At 36.9% G+C, this 22,865-nt stretch overlaps 1 protein-coding gene across 21 annotated transcripts in view; it reads left to right on the top strand.

Moving 5' to 3' along the window:
• Nucleotides 1–22,865, top strand: part of lrrfip2 (leucine rich repeat (in FLII) interacting protein 2) — a 170,121-nt gene that overhangs the window by 70,085 nt on the left and 77,171 nt on the right. For 15 of the 21 annotated variants that reach the window (XR_015756931.1, XM_087986153.1, XM_087986142.1 and 12 more), the window contains exons 4-10: nt 8,299–8,346; nt 15,100–15,150; nt 15,247–15,294; nt 17,485–17,544; nt 21,291–21,344; nt 21,652–21,717; nt 21,935–22,006. The exons of 4 other annotated variants lie outside the window; for them this stretch is intronic. Coding sequence is in view for 16 of the 17 variants with exons in the window: in XM_087986153.1 (XP_087842279.1) it covers nt 8,299–8,346; nt 15,100–15,150; nt 15,247–15,294; nt 17,485–17,544; nt 21,291–21,344; nt 21,652–21,717; nt 21,935–22,006 (399 nt within the window). In the remaining variant the exon portion in view is untranslated. The remainder of the gene's footprint in view (nt 1–8,298; nt 8,347–15,099; nt 15,151–15,246; nt 15,295–17,484; nt 17,545–21,290; nt 21,345–21,651; nt 21,718–21,934; nt 22,007–22,865) is intronic. 2 more of the 21 variants (XM_087986148.1, XM_087986155.1) reach the window with 2 other exon arrangements.

The raw sequence follows: 22,865 nt of genomic DNA, 5'->3' as shown, positions 1-22,865 counted from the left end.
ATACTTGCATGAACATGTATTAATATGAGCTGCAGATAAATCTGTAGTGCGTGTAGTAAGTTTTTTGTGGTCTTAGTTGTAGGAGTACATAAGAGATGAACAGAGATCTAGAATGGCAGATTAAGCTTTAGGCTTCACTTTCTCCCTCCTGGTTAGTTGTGATCGGAAGCACAAAGTCAACTGTGACGGTCAGAAACAGCATCTGTTAGAAGCTTTTCTGTGTATTTGTTTACTTGCAGAATAAAAATGTTCCTTCACCTGCCAGAATATTGCCAACTTAGTAGCCATGGAAAATACAATGTAGACAGTGAATAATTGAAGACTCAAGCTTGGGGATATGGTTTTTATTTTAACAGCTTCCATTAACTCCAATTTGCCAGCTGAAAAGGCACAATGCGAGTTCAACTGATAGAGTGCCATTATGGCGACAAGCAAATGCTTTGAGTCTCTGCTTTCACCCTCTATGTGAAACGATTTTCCATTATAAAAAGCCTGCAACACCTCAACTCCAAGATGATATGCTGTTCCTAAATTAGTTCCTATCAGTCAGGGCATAACACAAAATTTCAGCATGCTTCATCTTGTTGGCAGTGTCTCAAAGTCTCTCATAAAATAAGAGCTGATTTAAAATGGCAGAAAGCATTACCTGTGGACTTATCCTTGTAATATTGATCCAAAAAACAGCTTTGAATTTTCTTATTTGGATATTCTTTCTGATGATATAGATCTAGATGATGTCAAGGAGCAGCCTTGTTAAGTAGAATGAATGAGCCATTCTCTGAAGTTAATTTCTTTTGTCTCTTGTTAAGATAAATAGTTTTTTTTCAATATATGGTATAATTCCACCACCTCATCAACTTAAAAGTCTTACTTCTGTGCCTGCAACAGAACGTTTTGAGCTTGTGCCTAAAATCGCTTCTATTTATTTGAAATATTTGACTGCCCTCTGGTTGTAGAGCCTATTATTTAGAAGATAAATGTGGTTATCTTGTGGTTAATTAAACAGTGTTCACTTGCATCTGTTAACTGCTTGCTATTGTTTGGTGGTCATGTATCCATTAGTGCATATCACTGCTTCAGGTTTGTGTGCCTTCTTGTTTTTTAATAGTTTGTGATGTGTTAAACATTGTTTTGACCAGTTATGTTGTCCGTGCGCTTTTTTAAAAATTGCCCTCCATGCTCATTGTTATATTTTTGGTAATTCTTTTGTATTTTCATAACTTAAGCTATGTAGTTGTGAAATCAAATGTTTTTGTTCTCAGAATAATGTAAATCCAGAACTCACTGCAACCCTGAAAAAAAAATCATGAATGGTGATCCAATTAAAATTTCTATGACCAAGATTCTAGAGGTTGCAGAAGATGGTAGATAAACGGAATTAAAGCTTGTCAGTAGGCAAGATCAACTTGGATAATGAAATGGATTTTCATAGCTGTGCATTAAGAAATAATTGATTAGAATACATTGTAGAATGAATTAAACAAATTAAATCAGTGATAACCATTCGGAATTCAAACATGTTCTTTAGCAATTCTGCCTTGTTGGCCCGTAATTTACTCAGCATAGTTTGAAATTCTAGGACAGAATAGTACTGAATCATGTGGCAGTTTTTATTTGAAAAAAAATTGTTTCCATGCTGACACATCTGGGACAACCAGTCTTTATTTAAGATTGAATTTTGCATACCTACAAATGTAACGTAACATTTCAATGGGAATAATAAAATGAGGTTTACTCAAACTAAAACATATAGGGTGGGGAACACTGGGGGAGTCTCTGTGACAGTGCAGGTTTTTGCATTCATCACAATGTAGCTGAAACTGCTTCTCTAAGTGGAAGCAAGCTTTTTTTTCATTTTGCGTGGTGAATTGTGGAGGATTATTGAAAATTAGATTATGTTGACTGTATATGTTTCTGTATGCAAATGTGTTTTGCATATTTCTTTGCAGTGACAGTCCATAAATTGTAACTAAGTTTAGTGTTTGCATTCAGTATAAAATATCCGAAGGTGCTACACAAAAATCATCTTTGTTATTAATTGAAGCAAGTCTTTTATTCATTCAGTTTGGATATGCTTTGAAAAAAAATGCACTGTATGACTTGGAGCACTGCTAATAGCCTGCTAGGCTCACTTTGCAAAAGCTGGAATTAAAAACAAAAGTAAGCTAATAGAATGAGGGAATTGAATGCAAAAGTAGGGAAGTTATGCTGCAGATATGTAGGACACCTGAGACCACATCTGGAGTACTGTGTACAGTCTTCGTGTTTGACTCAGCGAAGGATGTTAATAATTGGAAGCAATGAAAAGAAGGCTTACTAGACTAATATCCACAAGTGGATTGCCTTGAAGCAAGGTGGGACAAGCTAGGCCTGTATCGTCTGGTGTTTAGAAAAGTCAATGCTGACTTAATTAAAACATAAAAGATCCTTAGGAGACTTGACTGGGTGGATGCCAAAAGCATGTTTCTCTTGGGAGAACCTACAACTGAGGATTATCATTTAAAAATATGCGGGCACCCATTTAAAACACATGAGGAAAAATTTTCAGAGGTTGAGTGTCTTTGGAATTCTCTAAAAGGCAGTGAATGCAGTATCTTTAAATAACCCTTAAGGCAGAGGTGGATAGATTCTTCATTACCAAGATTAAAATTATCCAGGATATGCAGGAATCTAGAGTTAAAATTCAATCAGATCAGCCATTATCTTATTGAATGGTAGAGCAGTCTGGAAGGGTCAAGTGACCTACTCTGGTTCCATGTTCATAAAATACCATGTTTTTTCCATTTTGCATGTTTCAGTTGAAGTAATTTTCGGAGATTCGTTAACCTAATGAAGTGGCTGACTGGAACAGAATGCTCTTTTGCTTGAACACAATACTGTGCAGAAACTTTTACTGTCTTCAGTTCTCTGATCTTCAAGCAATAACTTTGGCAGTAGCCTTGTACACATTGATACACATTTGTTGTCATATTCTTGAAAACTGAAGAGCAAGGTACAAAAAAAGTATTTTCCAGTTCACCTATTCCGAGATATTAGTACACACCGCTCAAACAGATAGGTCTTGAACCTGGGCCTCCTGGCTCAAAGGTAGGATATTGCCAGTGCACTACAAGAGCTCCATAGTTCACTAAAGGGCTGCCTTTTCATAAAAGTTAACTTGCACCTCAAAATGGGCACCATATAGGTTGCTTCAAAATTGGATGCATGCATAATTGTACCTAAGCCTTATTTTAAGTGAAAATGCTTCTTCTGCAGTAGTGGGAGCCAGGAGGCAAAACAGAGCGCACAAATAATTGAATGGCAAACAGTACTGGAGTTAAAAAAAAAAAATCAAGCATGGTAAGAATAAAAGGGATTGCAATGTGATTGAGATTATGTTGACTGTACGTGTATGTGAATGCACTAAGTATGGCAGTTAGGTTTCGTGAGTTGTAGAGAGCAAAGCAAAAACACAATGGAAATCTAGCTTAAAGGATAGGACTGGATACTAAGTATTTCTTGATAGAAAGTGTTTGAGAAAGATACCGAAGGAAACAAAGGAGGAATGTGACAGTGATGGAGAGAATATTAGTGTGGAGGTAGAAGCTATCCTGGATTAGTCAAGAATCAAATTTTCACATTAGAACTTTGAAAAGTGTTGGCACCATTATGTTAGATGAAGTTCTTTGCTGACTTGTTCTATCAATATCTTGGCCTCTAATTGGTGGTTAGAGAATACAGAGAAATGCAAAAACAGAAAGTAATTGGAATAGGTGACTTTGTGCTGCGATCTCAATGTGTATTCTGAAGAATATTCTTGTTACATATTTATGTTTTACTTCTGGATAAATGAGGAAGGAGGCTTTGGTTAGATGTGTTCTAAGTGAAATGAATCAAGCAAATCAACTTTGCAGTGGAAGATTCAGCTGACGATGAGCCCAGCATCACAAGATTTAAATTAGAAATTGAAGAGGGGGGTGGGGGGAGCAGGGGAGATCTGGAGTTAAAATCAGTTGGAGGAAATTGTGTTTTGACGGTGTGAAAACAAATCTGGCCCAGGTAACTTAGAATTAAACTTTGCAGGCAACATTAGTGGAAAGCACTTAATAAAGTGAATGGTATCTTGGATTTCTTACAGAATCCCTAAAGTGTGGAAGCAGGCCATTTGGCATGTTGAATCCACACCAACCCTCTGAAGCGCATTCTACCCAGACTCAACCCCCTACCCTAGCCAGCACATCCCTGGACTCTATGAGCAATTTACTATGGTTAGTCCGCCGATCCTGCACGTTACTTCAACTGTGGGAAGAAACCAAAGCACCGGGAAGAAAACCACGTAGACATGGGGTGGGGTTGTGCAAACTCTACACAGTCACCTCAGGAATTACACCCAGTTCCTGAGTGCTGTGAGATAGCAGTGCTGAACACATGCTGCCCACAAAGAGATCACAAAAACAAGGAAGTTCTGGCAAATATTTCCAAACATTGATTTGGTCTCCATTCCATAATATTATGTCTAAATCTGAGCAACACACTTGAAAAAGGATATGCAAGTTATGAGAGAAGCTTAAAAAAAAAGTTACTTAAGTTGAAGATTCTAGAGCTTGTATCCTCTTTGGAGGAGAAGCTGGACATGAAATTTAATTGACCTGTTCAAAGTTCACAAAGAATCTTGACTGGGTGGATGGGGCTAAACTTAAAACTATTCAGGGTAAAGCCTGGAAACTTCTTATTTTACACTTAAAACAAGCATGGACACAATGGACCAAGTGACCTTGTTCTGTGATGCGATTTCTCTGTGTATATATATATAGAGGTGATTTCCAACTAGAAACTGGAAACGTTTCTTGCTTCACAAGAGTTTAAATCTTAAAGCAGGAAATGTGGTGTTGTGCTTCGTTGCATCATTGCAGTGAGCGCAGGGTGGAAACGTTAGCATGAGTGCCCAGCCCATATCCCTCCAAACCTTTCCTATTCATATACCTATCCAAATGCCTCTTAAATATTGCAATTGTATCAGCCTCCATCACTTCCTTTGGCAGCTCATTCCATACACGTACCACCGTCTGTGTGAAAAAGTTGCCTCGTAGGTCTCTTTCATATCTCACCCTAAACCTATGCCCTCTAGTTCTGGACTCCCCACCCCAGGGAAAAGAGTTTGTCTATTTATCCTATCCATGCCCCTCATAATTTTGTAAACCTCTATAAAGTCACCCCTCAGTCTCCGATGCTCCAGGGAAAACAGCCCCAGCTTGTTCAGCCTCTCCCTATAGCTAAAATCCTCCAACTCTGGCAACATCCGTGTAAATCTTTTCTGAACTCTTCAAATTTCACAACATCTTTCCAATAGAGAGGAGACCAGAATTGCACGCAATATTCCAACAGTAGCCTAACCAATGTCCTGTACAGCCTCAACATGACTTCTCAACTCCTGTACTCAATACACTGACCAATAAAGGAAAGCATACCAAACGCCGCCTTCACTATCTTATCTACCTGCGACTCCACTTTCAAGGAGCTATGAACCTGCACTCCAAGGTCTCTTTGTACGCCCTAGGACCTTGCCATTAAGTGTCTAAGTCCTGCTAAGATTTGCTTTCCCAAAATGCAGCACCTTGCATTTATCTGAATTAAACTCCATCTGCCACTTCTCAGCCCATTGGCCCGTCTGATCAAGTTCCCGTTGTAATCTGAGGTAACCTTCTTCACTGTCCACTACACGTCCAATTTTGGTGTCATTTGCAAACTTACTAACTATACCTCTTATGCTTGCATCAAAGTCGAGGACCCAGCACCGATCCTTGTGGCACTCCACTGGTCACAGGCCTCCAGTGTGAAAAACATGCTTCCACAGCCACCCTCTGTCTTCTACCTTTGAGCCAGTTCTGTATTCAAATGGCTAGTTCTCCCTGTATTCCGTGAGATCTAATCTTGCTAACCAGTCTCCCATGGGGAACCTTGTCGAACCCTTTACTGAAGTCCACATAGATCACATCTACCGCTCTGCCCTCATCAATCTTCTTTGTTACTTCTTCAAAAAAACTCAATCAAGTTTGTGAGACATGATTTCCCACGCACAAAGCCATGTTGACTATCCCTAATCAGACCTTGCCTTTCCAAATACATGTACATCCTGTCCCTCAGGATTCCCTCCAACAACTTGACCACCACTGACATCTGGCTCACTGGTCTAAGGGTGTCCTTACCACCCATGACTCAAAGATTCTGAGTACAGTAAGATTTATTTAAATAGCAAGCATCTAGAAGGTCCCTCAGATGATCGTCTCATTTTCACCTTGGGCATTTTACAACCTCTATGTCTCAATGTTGAATTTAATATCTTCAGAAGCTGACCATTATATTTGTTTTCTTGGTAGATTCTCTCCCTCTCTCTCTATACACACATGAAGCACATCCCTGTCCTGTTTGTCTGTTCATATAGCTCTTAATAGAGGGGATCTGTCTCCTGTTCTCCTCCTTGCACACTTTAATGTATACCCTTTTTACATTTTCTTTTCGCTTTCTCCACCGATAACAACCCTTTGCCTTTTCCACTGGGGCTCTGCCTCTGTTAAATATGAAAAGTAGTATTTTTCAGCACTTCACAGTTCTGAAAGATTCATACTAGACATCAGCTCTGCTTCACTGTCTAAGAATGCAGCCAGACCTGTTCTCTTTTCTCCAGCAGTTCATGCTTTACAGATTTCTAGCCTGCGCACTACTTTATCTCCAGTCCTGTGCTATGAAATTATTGCTGAAAATGATGTAGTTTTTGAATATTGTTTCATGATGAAAACTATACCATCAGACTAGTTGAATGTTTTTTCAGCTGCTTTCGTAATTCTTCCTTGAAAATCCAAAGTTGATTTGTTTTGGATTATTTGTATCAAAATTGGACATGTGCTTCATCTTTTCATGCATTGTACTGAGGGCAGTTTAACTTGATGTTCAAGTACAATGTTAGCTTTATTTGTTGAAATAATTTTAGCATTTGAGAGAAATATGTAAAATTCTAAAAGGGCTGAATGTACCAGATGCATGGATAATTTTCTTAGTTGTGGAGTCTAGAACCAGTATTATGATGTTGGTTAGGCCATTTAGGGCTTAAGTGAAGATGTGTCCATGTTGACTGCTCCTACCACCTCGTCCTGAATCAGACAGAGCAGTTTTTTGCTCGAAATGTGACATACTGAGTTCTAATTGTGATTTTTGTTCAGCTCTTGTTGATGCTATCATTAATTCTAAATCTATGTCATGAAATGTATTTGACTTGAGGGCAATTTTAGTGTAGCCATATTTGGGCAATGCTAACAGTTAATTGTACCACATTGGATCAGCCATCAATATAGAAATCAATAATATATTAGATTAGATTCCCTACAGTGTGGAAGCAGGCCTTCAGCCCAACAAGTCCACACCGACCCTCTGAAGAGAAATCCACCCTCCTATATTTACCCCTGACTAATCCACCTAACAGTACGGGTAATTTAGCATGGCCAATTCACCTAACCTGCACATCTTTGGACTGTGGGAGGAAACCGGAGCACCCAGAGGAAACCCACGCAGACACGGGGAGAATGTGCAAACTCCACACAGACAGTTACACGAGGTGGTAATTGAACTGGGTCTCTGCTGTGAGGCAGCAGTGCTAACCTGAGCCACCCTGCCGCCATAAATGCAATGAAAACCTGAACCGTCAACTAAATTGGCAATCCTCCAGTTAACATGTTAAACACATGAGGTTTTTTTTGGGTAACCATACTATGGGTCTGTATTAAAATTATTTCTTAAATCCTTTTGCATTGTCTGTTATTTAAACAGAAATGGCAAATCGTCTCATGATTTCCAGTCATAACAGCTCAGTCATCCATATACAGCCACGACTATGCTACAAATGCCTTGATACCGGAAGATGATAGAATTCAAATAGAGTTGGATGGTCTTTAAGTCGTGGGGGTCATTTTTAAGGATAGAAAGATGCTGTTTGTCCTGTTGAGTCCATGTATTTTTGTTGTGCTGGCATTTGTATTAGTGACTTAGTGCGTGAGCCTTTATTCCTTGATTTGTGTACCTTTTGAAATTGATTTGAATGATTTCATCTGCAAACCTTTCACCTCCCCTGCAGCTTTTGTCTAAGACTGTGAAGATTGATCTCTCTTGATAACTTACTGATGTCTCACCTTCCACAAGGTGAACTTGGAAGAAACATCAAAACGGAACCTAAACTTTGTTTTTTCTATTTATATTGATCCAAGTTGATAGTACTTTAGACAAAGTGTTTCTGAAATAGAATTGTTTTCTCTTGCCCTTACTTTTTAGATTTCTCGTTCATCTGGTAGGAAGTGGGGAGAGATTCATCAATGGATGGTACGGTGCCTGGTATTGGTGTGCATGAATACCTGATGTTTAATTACTAACATGCATTTTAATAAGTGCATCTACTTATTTATAGTGCATATGTCTGGATTAACAAGATGCTCTTGGTTTAATTGGTCTAACAGATTTGACATGTCAGTGACTAAGATGCAGCATTCAGCTGGTGCAGTACAAAATGTGCAAATAAAACCAAATGAAAGTTTTCATGAGTGACATGTCACTCATTTCTGCCTTTGGGCATGAGGATCTTGATTTTAATCACCAAGATTATCTGATCTGTTAGTATTGAGGATTTGAGCATGTAGTTTACATATGTGTTATGAGTACAATACCAAATTTTGTAATGATTCTGTAATTTTAACTTGATCATTCAGTTATAAGTTGCAATATCTTTTGGAACATTTTCTAATATGAGCTTTATTTAGTGGTAACCTGTCTAATATTTCTTGAAATCTATTGAGGCTTTTTTTGTTCCATAACCTGCACAGATAATCTGTTCCACGTGCTTGCCATCTTTTTGTAAAATGTAGAAGTTCTTACGCATTGCCTGTTTTATCAGTTATGAACTCCTACATGGCAGAAAAATCATTTCAAACATGTTTAACTACATTCCTCCACCCAACCCCACTTCTCTTGTACAAAAAAAGCTACCAAAACATCTATCCTTTTACTTCATTCTCTTAATTTCTGTTGTGGATGTAGCCTTTCTGTATAACATCACCAACATTTTCTCGAGTTTCTGGAGGCCAAAACTGCAAGCAGTATTCCAGGTTTGGTCTTAGCAGGATTGAATGTTTTCAAAGTGTGTCTCTGTATTGAGTAAAAGTTTGTTGAAAAATCCAACTGTTTTCTTTAACAGTCAAGTATTATACTGATACATTTCATAGCCACATCTCAAAAAAAAAGTTCTTCACTCTGCACTTCGTACCTCAGCAACATTCCCATTGAACAAAATCTTTTCCATGTGACTGCTCTACTTTGCATTTTCCAGTATTAAATTGCATCTCCGACATCACCATAATTCACCAACCTTGTCAAAACCCATTACAATTGATTATCTTAATTCATATGGCTTGATTCTGTCAGCAAGTGTGAACACTCTGAAAACCATCGTTCCTCTCATTTAAATCTATTAAAAAAAAATGAGTCTACTGCCAAGTAACGTGACAGTCCAATCCATATGTTCAAGTGCAGATATTGCAAATTCATTTTATTATATTAAACTTTGTAAATGTCTTGCACGATCAAGAATCAGATGCCTTATTGAAACACTCTCTTTCTGCCTTCCCCTCCCTCCTTCTATCCTGTCTATCTGGTCTAATCTTTTCAAAATAAATCAACAAGAGAATCAAGAATAATCTTTCTCAGTGCTAGGACTTTACACTTCAAAAGCATCTTTCCCAACAGGAATATTTAAGGCTTTATACCCATATTTGTTATTCCCTTTCCCCCTTTGATGATGGGAATCACTTTTTTTTCCCCCGTATCTGTTAACTGTTCTTAGACCTGTGAACTTGATGAAATATTTTCAAGATGTGTTGTTTGAGCCATTTCCTTAAGTTTGAAATTGTCTTTCAGATAGCTTACACAACTCTTAATGTTTGACACAACCTTGCTTTAGGCATAATCACAATTCTCTGAGTAACAATAGGGACAAGCAGATGCTGTGTACCTCGAACTGATATGATAAGCAGCATCTGTTTGTACACATACTGTGCTGCATTGAGACTTTTCTGCTGTATGCCACTTTAGCACCGTGTAGACAGAGGATATTTTTCTTTGTTTTGAGCTTGCATCTGAAACACTACTTATTTTGGTATTTGTTGTGTTCTTGTCTGCTTTTTGTGGTTAAACAGTTAAGCTGCATTTCAGAATATGGGCATCAGGCTGAAGGGATGTTATCATACTTAAGCAAGAATGCCAAAATCATGGTGGCATTTCCAAAGTGACTTCAATTATTTTGGTAATAGCCCTTTTTTCAGTTCTGTTTCAACTGTGCATTGAACGTAAGGAATGCAGGAGACCTTGCTACAGTCAGCACATGGTCATGTTTACAGTTTCATATATTGGATGTCTTGATGACTGCTATTTTTTAAGCAAGCATTTTCAGGCAGAAGTCTGAGTGGTACAAGAAGGGTATGTAAGAAATAATCTTGCTTTCCAATATTTGTAGTGCCCAACAGGACGGAAGGTTTAATTTAGTTCTCAAGGGAGGACTTGATATTCAGCTGACTGTAATAAGCTTTCAGCTATTTATAGACCTGCCACAAAGAATCTACTCAAAATTTGGACCACATATCTGTTTCTGGAATGTGAGTGTAGTTATTTGATTCATTTTTAAGCTTGTTCTGTCTCAAAGATCATTAACTCCTTGGTTCAGATTTGTGTAGGTTAATTACTACCGTGACTTGCATTAAGGCAGAAATTGAGGTGCTACAATTAGCATAAAATTAGGCCTTCAGTCATAGTGAGCTGGAACGATCTCCACTACTGATTACCGATCCTGAAAATGGCTGTTTTCAAACCAACTTGTTCAGAAATGTTATAAGACACCTCAAAAGCAGGTGGGACTTTAACGTGGACCTCCTCGCTCAGAAGTGGTTACACGACCATTATTCCGCATGAGCCCTTTATCCCAAATATGTATATATAGCCAAATTGCATTAAGCCAAAAATATAGTTTAGTAGCTTGGAAATACTCTGTTTGCCTTTCACATGAGTTGTCACTTAAGCAAGTTACCTGAGGATTGTGCATGCTCATATGAGTGAGCATATGGGTTTTGGTTCAAGGATTCGATTGATGCAAAGTTTTTTTTGACACTTCAGTGCCACATAGAAGTGTCAGTCTAGATTTAATATTCCGATTTGCAAAGCAGGATCTGAGAATCTTCTGATTTGAAAATGAGTCATTACTGTTAGCTATCTGCAAATCTGTTTTTGGATTCCAATTTATCCCACCTCAAATTTTGGAAGAGAGTATTAAATACTTTGAATACTTGAATAGTAGTTAATTGAGGTTTCATTGAAGTATGCATTCCATAGTTCTGCTTCCTTTCCAACTTGAAGGTTCTTTCATTTCATATCTTAATGAATTAAATCAAATAATCTGATTGGCATAATACTTTATTGTATGACTTCTCAGCTTAATGATGAAAATGAATTCATAATTATGTCACTATTAACACTATTTGCTCCAGTCTACGGTCAACACCATTTCCATTCACTCTAAATTTTGAACGTTACTATTTTTTAAAATTTCTATCCCACAGTCAAATAACTTTCCACAATCATACTTGAATTCTGCTGATTGTAATTTAGTGAAATTGACTGCTATGCTACTTTTTCTGATTCACTGAGTTCACTCTCCATAACATAAAAAACATGTCTTTCCCTCAGCTTATGGTTCACAGAGAAGTGTTCTTATGCATTCTTAAGTTGCTTCAACGTTTTGACTAATCCAACACACTGCTAACCAGATTTCCATGTCCTATCCCCTAAACTTGAGGTCATCCAAAATTGCGTCATGCTCCACTTTCCTTAATACATGTGTGTTTGCTGACTTATTTTGGCTCTCTGTTAAGATATGCTTCCATTTTAAACTGATATATTTGCTATATGTCCTTTAGTGGCAATATCTGTCCTACGTCTTCATCTTCTATAGCCTCATCACCTTCTGATTTATCTGCTCCTCTGCAGTTGACTTGTTGATTATTCCTGATGTTAATTATTCATCCTTAGCAGGCTCTGCTTTGAGTTGCCTCGAACAGATGCTATGGTATTATCTTGTGTCACGTTCACTTGACTGTTCTCTCTGTTTTTTATAAGTTTTTTTCGGTCACCTGTCTCAATATCTCCTTATGTGACTAGATGTCAACACTCCTGGCAAAGCACCTTGAGATATTAGATAATTACAATGCATCAAAACAAGTTGGGATGTCATGTAGCTATACAGGATATTGGTAGGACGCGTTTGGAAATATTGCCTGCAATAGGAAAGATGTTGTTAAGCTTGAAAGGGTGCAGAAAAGAGTTTTAAGGATATAAACTCACCAAGGGAGAAGCTAATGACTAACTTCGTGCTTTTCACACATTGGTGTTTCATCTGTCATGTTCCTGTCTATTCAGCCTGTCAAAAACCCCTTTGTCAAAAAGTCACATTATCACTTAGTTTTGTATTGTCCTAAAGATTGAAAGTATTGAATTTGGGCCCCATTTCCAAATCATTGATACAGATCTTGGAACAGCTGAACCACAAGTACTGACTCTTTATAAACCCCATGTATCACCGCTTGTCAAGCTAAGAAGACTTGTTTATATCTACTGTTTTTTTTCCATCCATTTAGTGATTCTCAATTCATGCCAGTATATTGCTATGAGCCTATTATTGTAATTTAGTATGTAACCTTCCTGTGTGTAATCTTTGCAAAAGCCTTATGAAAATCAAAATACACCATACTTACTGGTCACTGTTTATCTATTTTGCTTTTTGCAGCCTCAAATAGATAGCAATGGGATTGCCAAAAAAGAAATTAATTTTGAAGGTGCTCACTCGTTCCATAATTTTTCAAGTAGTTAGTTAGCACATTCTTGAACAGATGTGAGGTTCAAAGAATGGGGTGAGAGAAGTTAATTGATAATTGCCATCAGTACAGGGGGAAGTGAGAGCTGTGTCATTAACAGTCTGCACTGAACTGTGCAAGGATCAGTGCTCTGCCAGCCATTTTTCATATTTCTGTTTTGCTTCCTGGCTTGACTCTACTGCTTAATTTGTTACATCAAGCTGACTCCTGCTTCCATAGTTATAGTGGGACAAAATATGAGAAGTTTGTGATGCAACGACACCAATAATCATGAATGACTTCAATCTACTCTCAAACAAGAATAATAAGATTGACAGTGTAGCCTGGACGAGGAGCTTATCCAATGTTTTCCAGAGAGTTTCTGAGGGCAGTCCACCCTGGAACCAACCAGAGAGCTGATTGCACAATATCAAATCTAGTTTAATGAGACAATATTTATTAATGCTTTCAGAGTAAAGGTGTCCCCAGGGAGCAGCGACTGCAATATGATTGAAGTTTATATTCAGTTTGCAATGCCCTAAGAGTAGTAAGATAGCAATGTGGACACAAGGCAGACTAACTGAAATGAATTGAGAAATTAGGACAGAACAGTGGAGCAGTAACAGACATTTAAGGGAACATTAGAGAATTCTCAGAATATGTGTACTCCTACAGCATTGTTTAAAAACAAATCTAACTGAAGGATTCGCCATCTGTGGTTAACGAATGGAGGTAAGGACAAGATCAAACTTGAAAGCATGAAATTTTGTGAAGATAAGCGGTATATCGACTGGATCGAATATAAGAAAGGCAGGGGACTCGTGAAATATTTACCAAGAAACTAGTCTGAGATAAAGCGAGTTATGTTTGGGAAAAATGGATAGCAAGAGTTTCTACAGTTAGTTAAAATGAGAAGACATGAAGATGCAGATGAATTTAGATAGTTTGAATGACATGTCCAGGGCCCTGACACAAGGCTGGAAATCATGGAATCTAATACTGCCAACAGGCTATACAATTTCTATACTGTCCCAGACTAACATTAGTTCTTATTAACTCCTCTGCTTGCTTGGATTCATGGTCAATTCATTCATTTAGGCAATAGGAGCCTCACACCTGTCAGACATTGCATGGTTTGAAGCTGTCCTCTGCTACCTTGATCCCAGACTAGGATCACACCCTCTTATCCCTTCTTTAAAGGAAAAAAAGCTGCTATTCAGTGAGATCATAAACTGATCTTCGAGTACACTGCTGTTTTGTTGCTCCAACCTGTACTTCTTGATCTTTCTCATCTGTCAGTTTCTATCTGATTCAAAGACCAAGCCTGCACAGTCTTTGAATGAGGTCGGCGCAACATCGAGGGCCGAAGGGCCTGTACTGCGTTGTAATGTTCTATGTTCTTCTGGTGCAGAGAATTCTGATGGCAAGTAGATCATTCCTTAGATGAGGCGACCAACACTGTACACGTCTCACAGTATGATCTTGGTACGGCTATATGTGTTTGCAGTAAGACATGATTCTGGTTTTACCACCAAAGTGGATAACCTGAGATTCCTCCATGTTGTATTCCATTCTGCCATATTTTTGCCTATCCATAACTTTCCTCCCACTGATCACTATATCTGCAACCTGGTCTTTGTCTCAGTATGAGATAATGAGGTATGAGGATCATTGGCTTATGGTGCATATTGATCAACAGCCAATTCCCAGAACTGGAGCAGATACTGATGAAGATGAGAGCACCATCAGCATGAGTGTTAAGATGATTATTGCTAATTTGATTCCTGAACTATGTCGTTAGTTCCTGTTGCTCGCTGCATGACAAAGTTTGGAGCAGCTAATTCAGTTGTTACTTGCTATGTTGTGGAGTAGATGCTCTCTGGAAGGATTGTTAATGGAATTAAAGGGTTCATAAATTTGACCATGACTGTTAAGTTTTTTTAAGGCTAGCAAGTTTTGAAGAAATTGAATGTCAAAGCTGTCTTGTTAAATGAACACTCTAACCTATAAACTACTCATCTTTATGTAGACTATTTGCTTCTTCAGTGCATTTTTTGTGCATGTGTCTTAAATATATTTTTACTTTTTTCCTGCACACAATAAGCTTTTGCTTCACTTGAAAGACTTGTTTTACTGTGAGCATGTTCATTTTTGTTTCTGATCCTGTTCACTGTCTTCCTCCTAGGAGAATGCAGAACGTGCCAAGCATTCTTACAGGCCTAGCCGACATCACGTGGTTTGTTTTTTTTTTAACTCTCCTTTCCTCCTTTCTCATTTTCACAACAATGGATTGAACTGGCATAATAACTTACTTTCCTTTTTAATTTATCAGGCAGCAAATCATGATACCTTGCCTGTTCACAGTGCTAGCAGTCAAAGGGTTAGTATTTCACCTGAGTTCCATTAACAGTATTCATTGATCTTCTTCTGGTTTACTTTTGTTGCAAAGCATTTTATTTTATATACCTGAAAATCACATAGCATGTATTTGCCAACTGTCTCTGTTTTGGTTTTGAATCTATAAATAAAATGTTCTGACAAGGGGTGAATAATGGAGAAAATGGCAGCAGTTTATAAACCTTCATAGGAAGCTCAAGTGCACACAGATCTTCAATCTTTGTCTCTGAACAGAAACAAAATACATCCTCCATTAACTTTTATGTCGGTTTCTCAGCATAGCTCCAAGCCAATAGCTGGGAATAATGGCAAATAGTACTTGTGAATATGTCTGTATTTAAAATTCTGAAAAAAAATGCTGTTATGTGCTAACCAGGTTTCAATTATATAGTTTTTCTAGAAAAGTTTACAACAATAGAAAGAGCATTAATACAAAATAGCTAAAAGCCAATTAAAATGTAGAACAAGCAAAAGAGATTTATTGAGCCTAAACAAATAAAACAAAACAGTATGGGGAATGGTGGGAATTGAGATAGCAGATTCATAAAGTCAGTACCCCATTAAGCTATAAAATGTAGTTTGTGTTGTTTATTGTAATTTTCTCGTGTGAAATGATGCAGGGTTGTGCAAAAAAAGCTATGATTTCACATGATACATCTGCTGTAAACCTTTATCTTAAGATTACCTGAAAATAAGCTGTGTATGAAGATAAAAATTTGAATTTAGTAATAATACCCAAGACTGAAGTTTTGAGACTTCTTCACATGAAACAAATAATTGTTTGTTTGTTTTTTCATTTGCATTTGCTTGCTCCAAACAATGGTATTTATAGGGCTTGGGTTCAGAGCAAGATTATGTGGATTCATTTGCATTGTATTTTTCTCCTTAATTACCACAACCAAAAGACTAAGTGAGGTTTTGAAAGGTTTCATGGGAAATATTTCAATCTAAAGCATAACTTCTATTTGTTCTGTTTCACATTATTTTCTCCCTTTTGAGACATGGTCAGATTTTAAAAGCTACATTAAATACAATAACTTGTGTTTCACAGAAATATACACTACTTGTCACCAGCAGTTCATTATTATATACTTGGAAAGACAGTTATAAGAATTTGTTCTTCACTGAGAAGTAATGTGAAAGATTTTGTGACTAGACTTTAATTTACGAAAAATATCCAGTTACTGCTGGAATTTTATTTCACATAATTTGTAATCTCACTTTAAATTTTCCCTTTAAAGTTGCCAGTTCACCAAGTTTATTAAAAAGTAGTACTGCCTCTGGAAGTTACCAAGCATCCACAACATGCAGAAACAAAAAATACAGAACCTGGAGTACACTTTATGGCCACACAAGTCAGATATGGCTAATCCTTGATCTCAAATGTACTTTCCCAACTGCTCTCCATATCCCTTGGTTCTCTGACTTTAACTCTACGATTGAGAGATTTTAAAAAAAATATATTTGACAATTGGCAATATTAAATGCTCTGGAATCAAGAGTTTTAAAGATTCACTGTTTTCTCCTCATTTCAATCCAAGGTGATCAACCTTTTCTTCCGAGACATTGCATCCTTTTTCTGGATGTCCCAGCCTTGGCAAACGACGTCTCAGTACTCTTGCTGTGTTGAGCCTCTTTAGAATTGTTTATATTTCCATGAATGCACTTCTCATTCTTCTTAATTGCAGAGAATATGTCCATTTAACTTGGCCTCTCATCATAACATAATGTTTTAATCTATAAAACCAAGTGAATAAACCATTGCTGTACCGTGTTGAATGCAAGTGTATTCTTGATTAATCATTGAGACCAAAACTCTGCACACGTTCAAGGTGTGGTCTCACCAAAGCCTAGCACAACAATGGGAGTGGCACAACTTACTTATTATTGTACACCAATTTCTTTCTCACAGTAAAAGTACTAAGTTCTTCTAAATATCAATATTCTTGAAACAAGCTTGTATTCATTTACAAGCTGCAGAAATTTAATAGCAGTTTGCTTAATTTGACTTTGTTGAATTTTAGGTCGGCTTCACTTTGTGAGCCAAATACCTAAAACCTTGATTGTTTGTGTAATCCCATTGAATTATCCATGTGTTGTAAATTAGAATTTTGGAGCAGCACGGTATTTCTAAAATACATTTTTATTCCTTCCTACCTTATTCTTTTCAAAGCATTCCTCCCTTGATGTGGGTCTGTTACAGAGAAGCAGCTCAAGACGAAATAACCTTGTGGTTTGTAAAGCAGAAATCGGTGTTGGCTGTTAACTATGATAGACTGCATGTAATTAGTGGTTTGCAATGGAACGATCTTTACAAATTAGTTGTGTGAAGTGCTCATTCCACTTTGCTAATCAGTAAATGCTCGGCATAAAGTATACTGGAACTTATCAAGATTCTTGCATGAATACAAGCCATGATGAACGTAAAGTAATACGTCACTATTTAGTAAAATTAGATTCCATATGTCACTTGGTTGATTCTTGTTTACTCAAAATAACTAAACTTATAATACACTTTTGTTTTCCTGTCTCCTCTTCCTGCCTTCAAAACAAGTCAATGGAATGAAATCCCGATATCATCAACCATCAAGTTTCCATAGAGAATATTTTGGACTTTTGAATAAGAAATCCTGGAGTCATATTAGTTAACATAGAATAAGAAAATACTTTTGTATTCCATGGTTTGCTATTTTATTTCAAATGAATTTGAATATATAGTTCAGGAAATGTAAGCTGGTACGTCGTATTTGTTTTGTTGCCTTTCTTCATTAGTATCATCACAGAGCCCCTCTTTGCCATATTTCAAAGTTTTGGCAGTTTGGATTAGACTTCAAATGAACGCCATTTAGCATGTTTTTGAAGAGCATTTTCATAGTGCCTTAAATAGGAGCCCAGTTACTGTGCTAATATTAGGTCATCTTTTTCAAAATAAGACATTTTCAAGAAAAGAGCAAGGCTCATGTTGATAGCTTGGTTTGTGCTAAGATTACTTCAAGCAAAGTTCCAAAAGCATTTATTTGACTCCTCTCTGATAGTTCCTAAATTCTGCTTTAAGAATTGTGATTCGTTATCAAACCTGAGCTTTGGTATCACCATACATGAATCGCAAAGACTTGCTGAATGTCATGATGTATGAAATTTAATTTGATTGTGCCCATAGACTATCATTAAACTATGATATTTCAATGATGTAAACATTTTAACAGTATGCCTGTTCATCTTATGTTGAATTACACTAGCAGTAGTTTTACTGTGACAACAGATTCCGACAGACAGCACAAAATAAAAAAAAAAGAGGGAATTGGATTTTTGCCAATGTCAACTGTTCGGCTAGGCCAGTTTACTGCTATCCCAATGCCCTTTCTTCATAGCCCTGCATGTTCTTTATAAAGTAATTCATGACTTGGCTTTTTAATCATGTTATTTCTCATCCAAGAGAATCACCATAGCCATGCCATTTTCACCATAGATGCAATGTTTTGAATGACTGGTTACAACATAGATTTTTTCTATTTCCTTTGTAGTATGTTGCAATAACGTTTCTTCTGACTCTCCCCTTCATTCGGCTCCGAATAATCTTGTTGCTAAAGCTCATTAGCACTTGTTGGAAATCCAACCATTTCAAAATCTTTGTGATAGCTCTGTTCAATTTCTACCTCCACTCCAATTGACACGAGAAGTTTTGACTAAGTTTGTGGAAAGTGAGAGATCAAAAACAGTAGATACAGAAGTGGTGGCATTTGAGTGGTCCATGTTATATATTCTGCATCTGGTTTATTTGAGCTTTTGAAGTAATTATATTTAATTGGAACAAGTGAATTTTTAAAATGTATTTGGTAGTCATGTAGAGAACCCATATCACCTCAAGTTTGGCCAGAACAACATCTTATAATATTGACCCTGTTATGGGAGAATGATGAGCTGGAAATTAACAATTGTAAATCTGTCTTGCTAATGCTCAGGACTTTAAGTGGCATTATATTATCCCCTGTTTGTCTGTGAATTCTTTTAATATCATTGTTTAAAGATCTTCAAATTGAGAAAAGATGCCTCATTAAATTTAGAGTTAGGAGATATAAAGATTAGTGAAATCTTCTAATCAGATTACAGGCTTTTACAGATTTGGCAGGTACTAGTTACGTTGCAGTTGAATTTCTACGTGCAAGGAACTGAAGTAAAGTGTAAGTCAGTAGCCTGGATCTTGGGGACGCTAAGATCTTCTCTCCATTTCTTTTGTTATGTTAAGCCAATTTTTCTGTAGTGGAATTGTGCTATTGGAACCTAACATTTAATTCATGTATAGGGTTGACATTTTGGCATAAATTATTTGCAGAAATTATGATGTGCCATAACATTAATCTGAAATTTTGGTAAAATAGACAAGGGCAGGGCTTGCACAGTTAATGGTAGGGCCCTTGGTAGTGTTGTAGCAGAGAGATATTGGGGTTCAAGTACACAGCTTTTTGAAAGTTGCATAGCAGATGGACAAATGATTAAGAAGTTGTTTAGCAAAGTTGTCTTCATTGCTCACGCCATTGAGTTTAGGAGTTAGGACATCATGTTGAGGTTGTACAGGACATTAGACAGACCATTTTTGAAGTAGTTTCAACAGTTCTGGTCACCTTGCATACCAAGCATATTATTAAATTGAAGAGGGTCAGAAAAGATTCATCAAAATGTTGCTGGAACTTGTGAGTTTGCATAATAAGGAGAGGCTGGACATGTTGGGGCTTCCTTCTACTGGTACGTTGGAAGTTGAGGTCTGACATTATACTGGTTTATAAAACATGAAGGCATGGATAACAAAGCTCTTTTCACTTCGTGGGGTCAGTTCAAAAGCTGGGAGAGCACATTTTTATGGTGAGTGGAAAAAGATTTTAAAAAGGACATGAAGGGCAATGTTTTTAAATGGGGTGGTTTGTGTGTAGAATGAACTTCCACAGGAAGTGGTAGGTACAGTTACAGCATTTAAAGCTCATTAGGATAAGTAGATGAATAATAAAGGTCTGGAGAGATATGGGGCAACGCAGGCAAGTGGGATTAGTTTGGCTTGCGAACATAGTCACCGTGGACTAGTTGGACTGAAGGTTCTGTTTCCATTAATGACTGTATATGACTATATGATCATGGCTGTATAGTTAATTTGTCTAATTACTTGACCTTTTTTTTAATCAGTCATTGCTTGCTGTAATGTAATGTTCCAGAGGCATCAACGTTCATGTGATGTAGATACTTAAAAATATAGAGTCCCATTTTACTCCACTTAATTCTCAAGTGACTCCTGAGTTTTGCCCAAATGCTCACCTCTTAGCAGCAATTTTAGAAATATTTTTATGGGGTTTTCAGTTTTCATTTTAGATTATCTACTGATTCCATATTAGTTGTCACTTTGATGAAATCCCATTTTGAGAAAACAAATCAAGCAATTTAGAGGAACTTTTTCCACACAAACAGCAGGTTGATTGTTGGCCTATTTTATTTATTTTTACGGCTATTGTTTTTGGATGTCATTTAAAAATGTTCTGAAGTAGATCCTGTTGAACATTGGTATTGGACATGTGAACCACATTTGAATATGAACATTTTCTAACAAAGCATTTTAACCAGCACCTTTTAAAAGAAGCAAGATATGTACTTTTAAACTGAACTTAAAAAAAACATGTAGAAAGAATTGTTTAAAACATGAGTGTAGAAACAAAAATGCGGATCTTGTTACAGTGACCATTTATATGGAAGGTTTTCCCTTCCAAGTGTACATGACTTGATCAGTTTTCAGGGACACCTATACCTGCATATGTCCCTTCCGATCAAAGAATTACAAACGTTTTGCTGTAGTTTTCCCAGTTGGAAAAGGGGAGAAGAGAGGAATTAATTTAAATGCTTATCATCCTGCAATTTTTTTTTACTTTGATATACCATTGACCTGTATATATTGTGTCATTTCTCATTATTTCATAATCTTTCCTTGTGGATTTGTAGATGACTTCTTACGCAAAGGACAAGTCAGTTCAACTTGAGAGAACCTCACGAGCTGTATGTAAACTAAATCTCACTTGGATTTAAGATTCATCTGTACATTATGCGCCTCAGCTAATGTAAAAATCCTTTGCTTCAGAGTTGAGAATTGAGATAGTGTTCCAAAGTCCATTTTAAGTAATTCTACTTTGTAAAAACTGTCAAGAAAAATGCTGGATCCCAAATTTTGCTGTCAGCATAGTAATTTTAGTCTTGAAAAAAATTTATTTTTCACTGTGTTGATGTCGAAAATGGCTCAAATTTGTAACGTGGATTTTGACCTGGTATGTTTGTTAATTTGGATTAATTTGCCTTTTGCTACCAGAGTTCTGTTTACACAGATGCCCATGCAATCAGGAAGAAACTCTCCACTTCGAATAATGACTTCTTGGTTAGTTGATTTATATTTAGCCTGTTGAAACAAATGCCTGGAGTCTTGGATAAAACTGATAAGTTTAGATTTTGTGAATTGTTTTGCAGTGTTGTAGAAATTGCAAATACCGTTTTTAACTATTCATGATTTCAAATATGTGATGACTTGATTTTGTAACTTTGCAAGTATTGAGCTTTTGCTAAATTTATCATTACTTCTGTGATTTGATTTTCAGAGTGGAATGTACCACAACCAAAGAAAGCTCAGCACCTTAAATAGCATTAAATCCTCCTCCTCTTATACTCGGGTCTGTCTTACTATTTTATTTACTTTGGTAACCTGTGTTGAGTTCAGCATGGTTTGGGTGTCTGGTGGCACAAGATTGACAATATCTTAACCAGTTTTGAAATTAATTTCCAGTTGAGAATGTGTGCACTTTTAGTCTTACAATGCTCTTAAAACTACAAAATTAATGTATTTCATGTGTTGGTTTTATTTCTTGTAATGAGCAGAACCTACATTTGTGAACTTAAGTTGTGATGTGACTTGGCTCCTTTAGATATGCAATTGCAGTCTGATATGCAAAGCTTTGTTTTGTGTGATGTTCCCAATCTCAGGTGCTAAACTAAGAGCTACAAAACCAGAATTTCAGCTGGACATTATGATGATGCTGATTGGATTTTTGGAGCTGGGATGTATGAGGCAAATAAACGAGGTTTTCGAGCAGAAAAGTTGGTTAAAACAAGTCCAGAAAGTTGTCTGCAGAGACATTTTTTTTTGCTTAGGAGAAAATGTATTTTCAGAAATATTCTATGTGAGTGGTATTACTTTGGAAAGTTTCATTGAGGAAGTGAACATTAACCTCTACTTTTTGCAACTGGCATCTTCTAATAGCCAAGTGTTAAAGAAAGTTGTCAGGCAGCATCTGTGGAGAGAGAACCAGTTAAAAATTGAGTCTGAAGGAGGTTTTTCAAGGGGGAGGAAGAACATAGAGCAATAAACAAAGAGAGTGCTAATTGTTACAAAGGAAGAGGTATAGCTGTAAAATTAGTGTTGGTATGAATAGGAGACAATGAGAGCAAATACGACATGACAGGAGCATTGGACGAGGTGGTGGAGAGAAATGTATAATGAGAATTGAGGATATTGATCATGTTCTCAAGTTG

Source organism: Chiloscyllium plagiosum, unplaced genomic scaffold (assembly GCF_037043375.1).
Source record: "Chiloscyllium plagiosum isolate Xiang-an unplaced genomic scaffold, Cpla_swu_hap1 HiC_scaffold_4, whole genome shotgun sequence".
Classification (NCBI taxonomy): domain Eukaryota; kingdom Metazoa; phylum Chordata; class Chondrichthyes; order Orectolobiformes; family Hemiscylliidae; genus Chiloscyllium; species Chiloscyllium plagiosum.
This window is presented reverse-complemented; position numbering and strand designations above follow the sequence as displayed.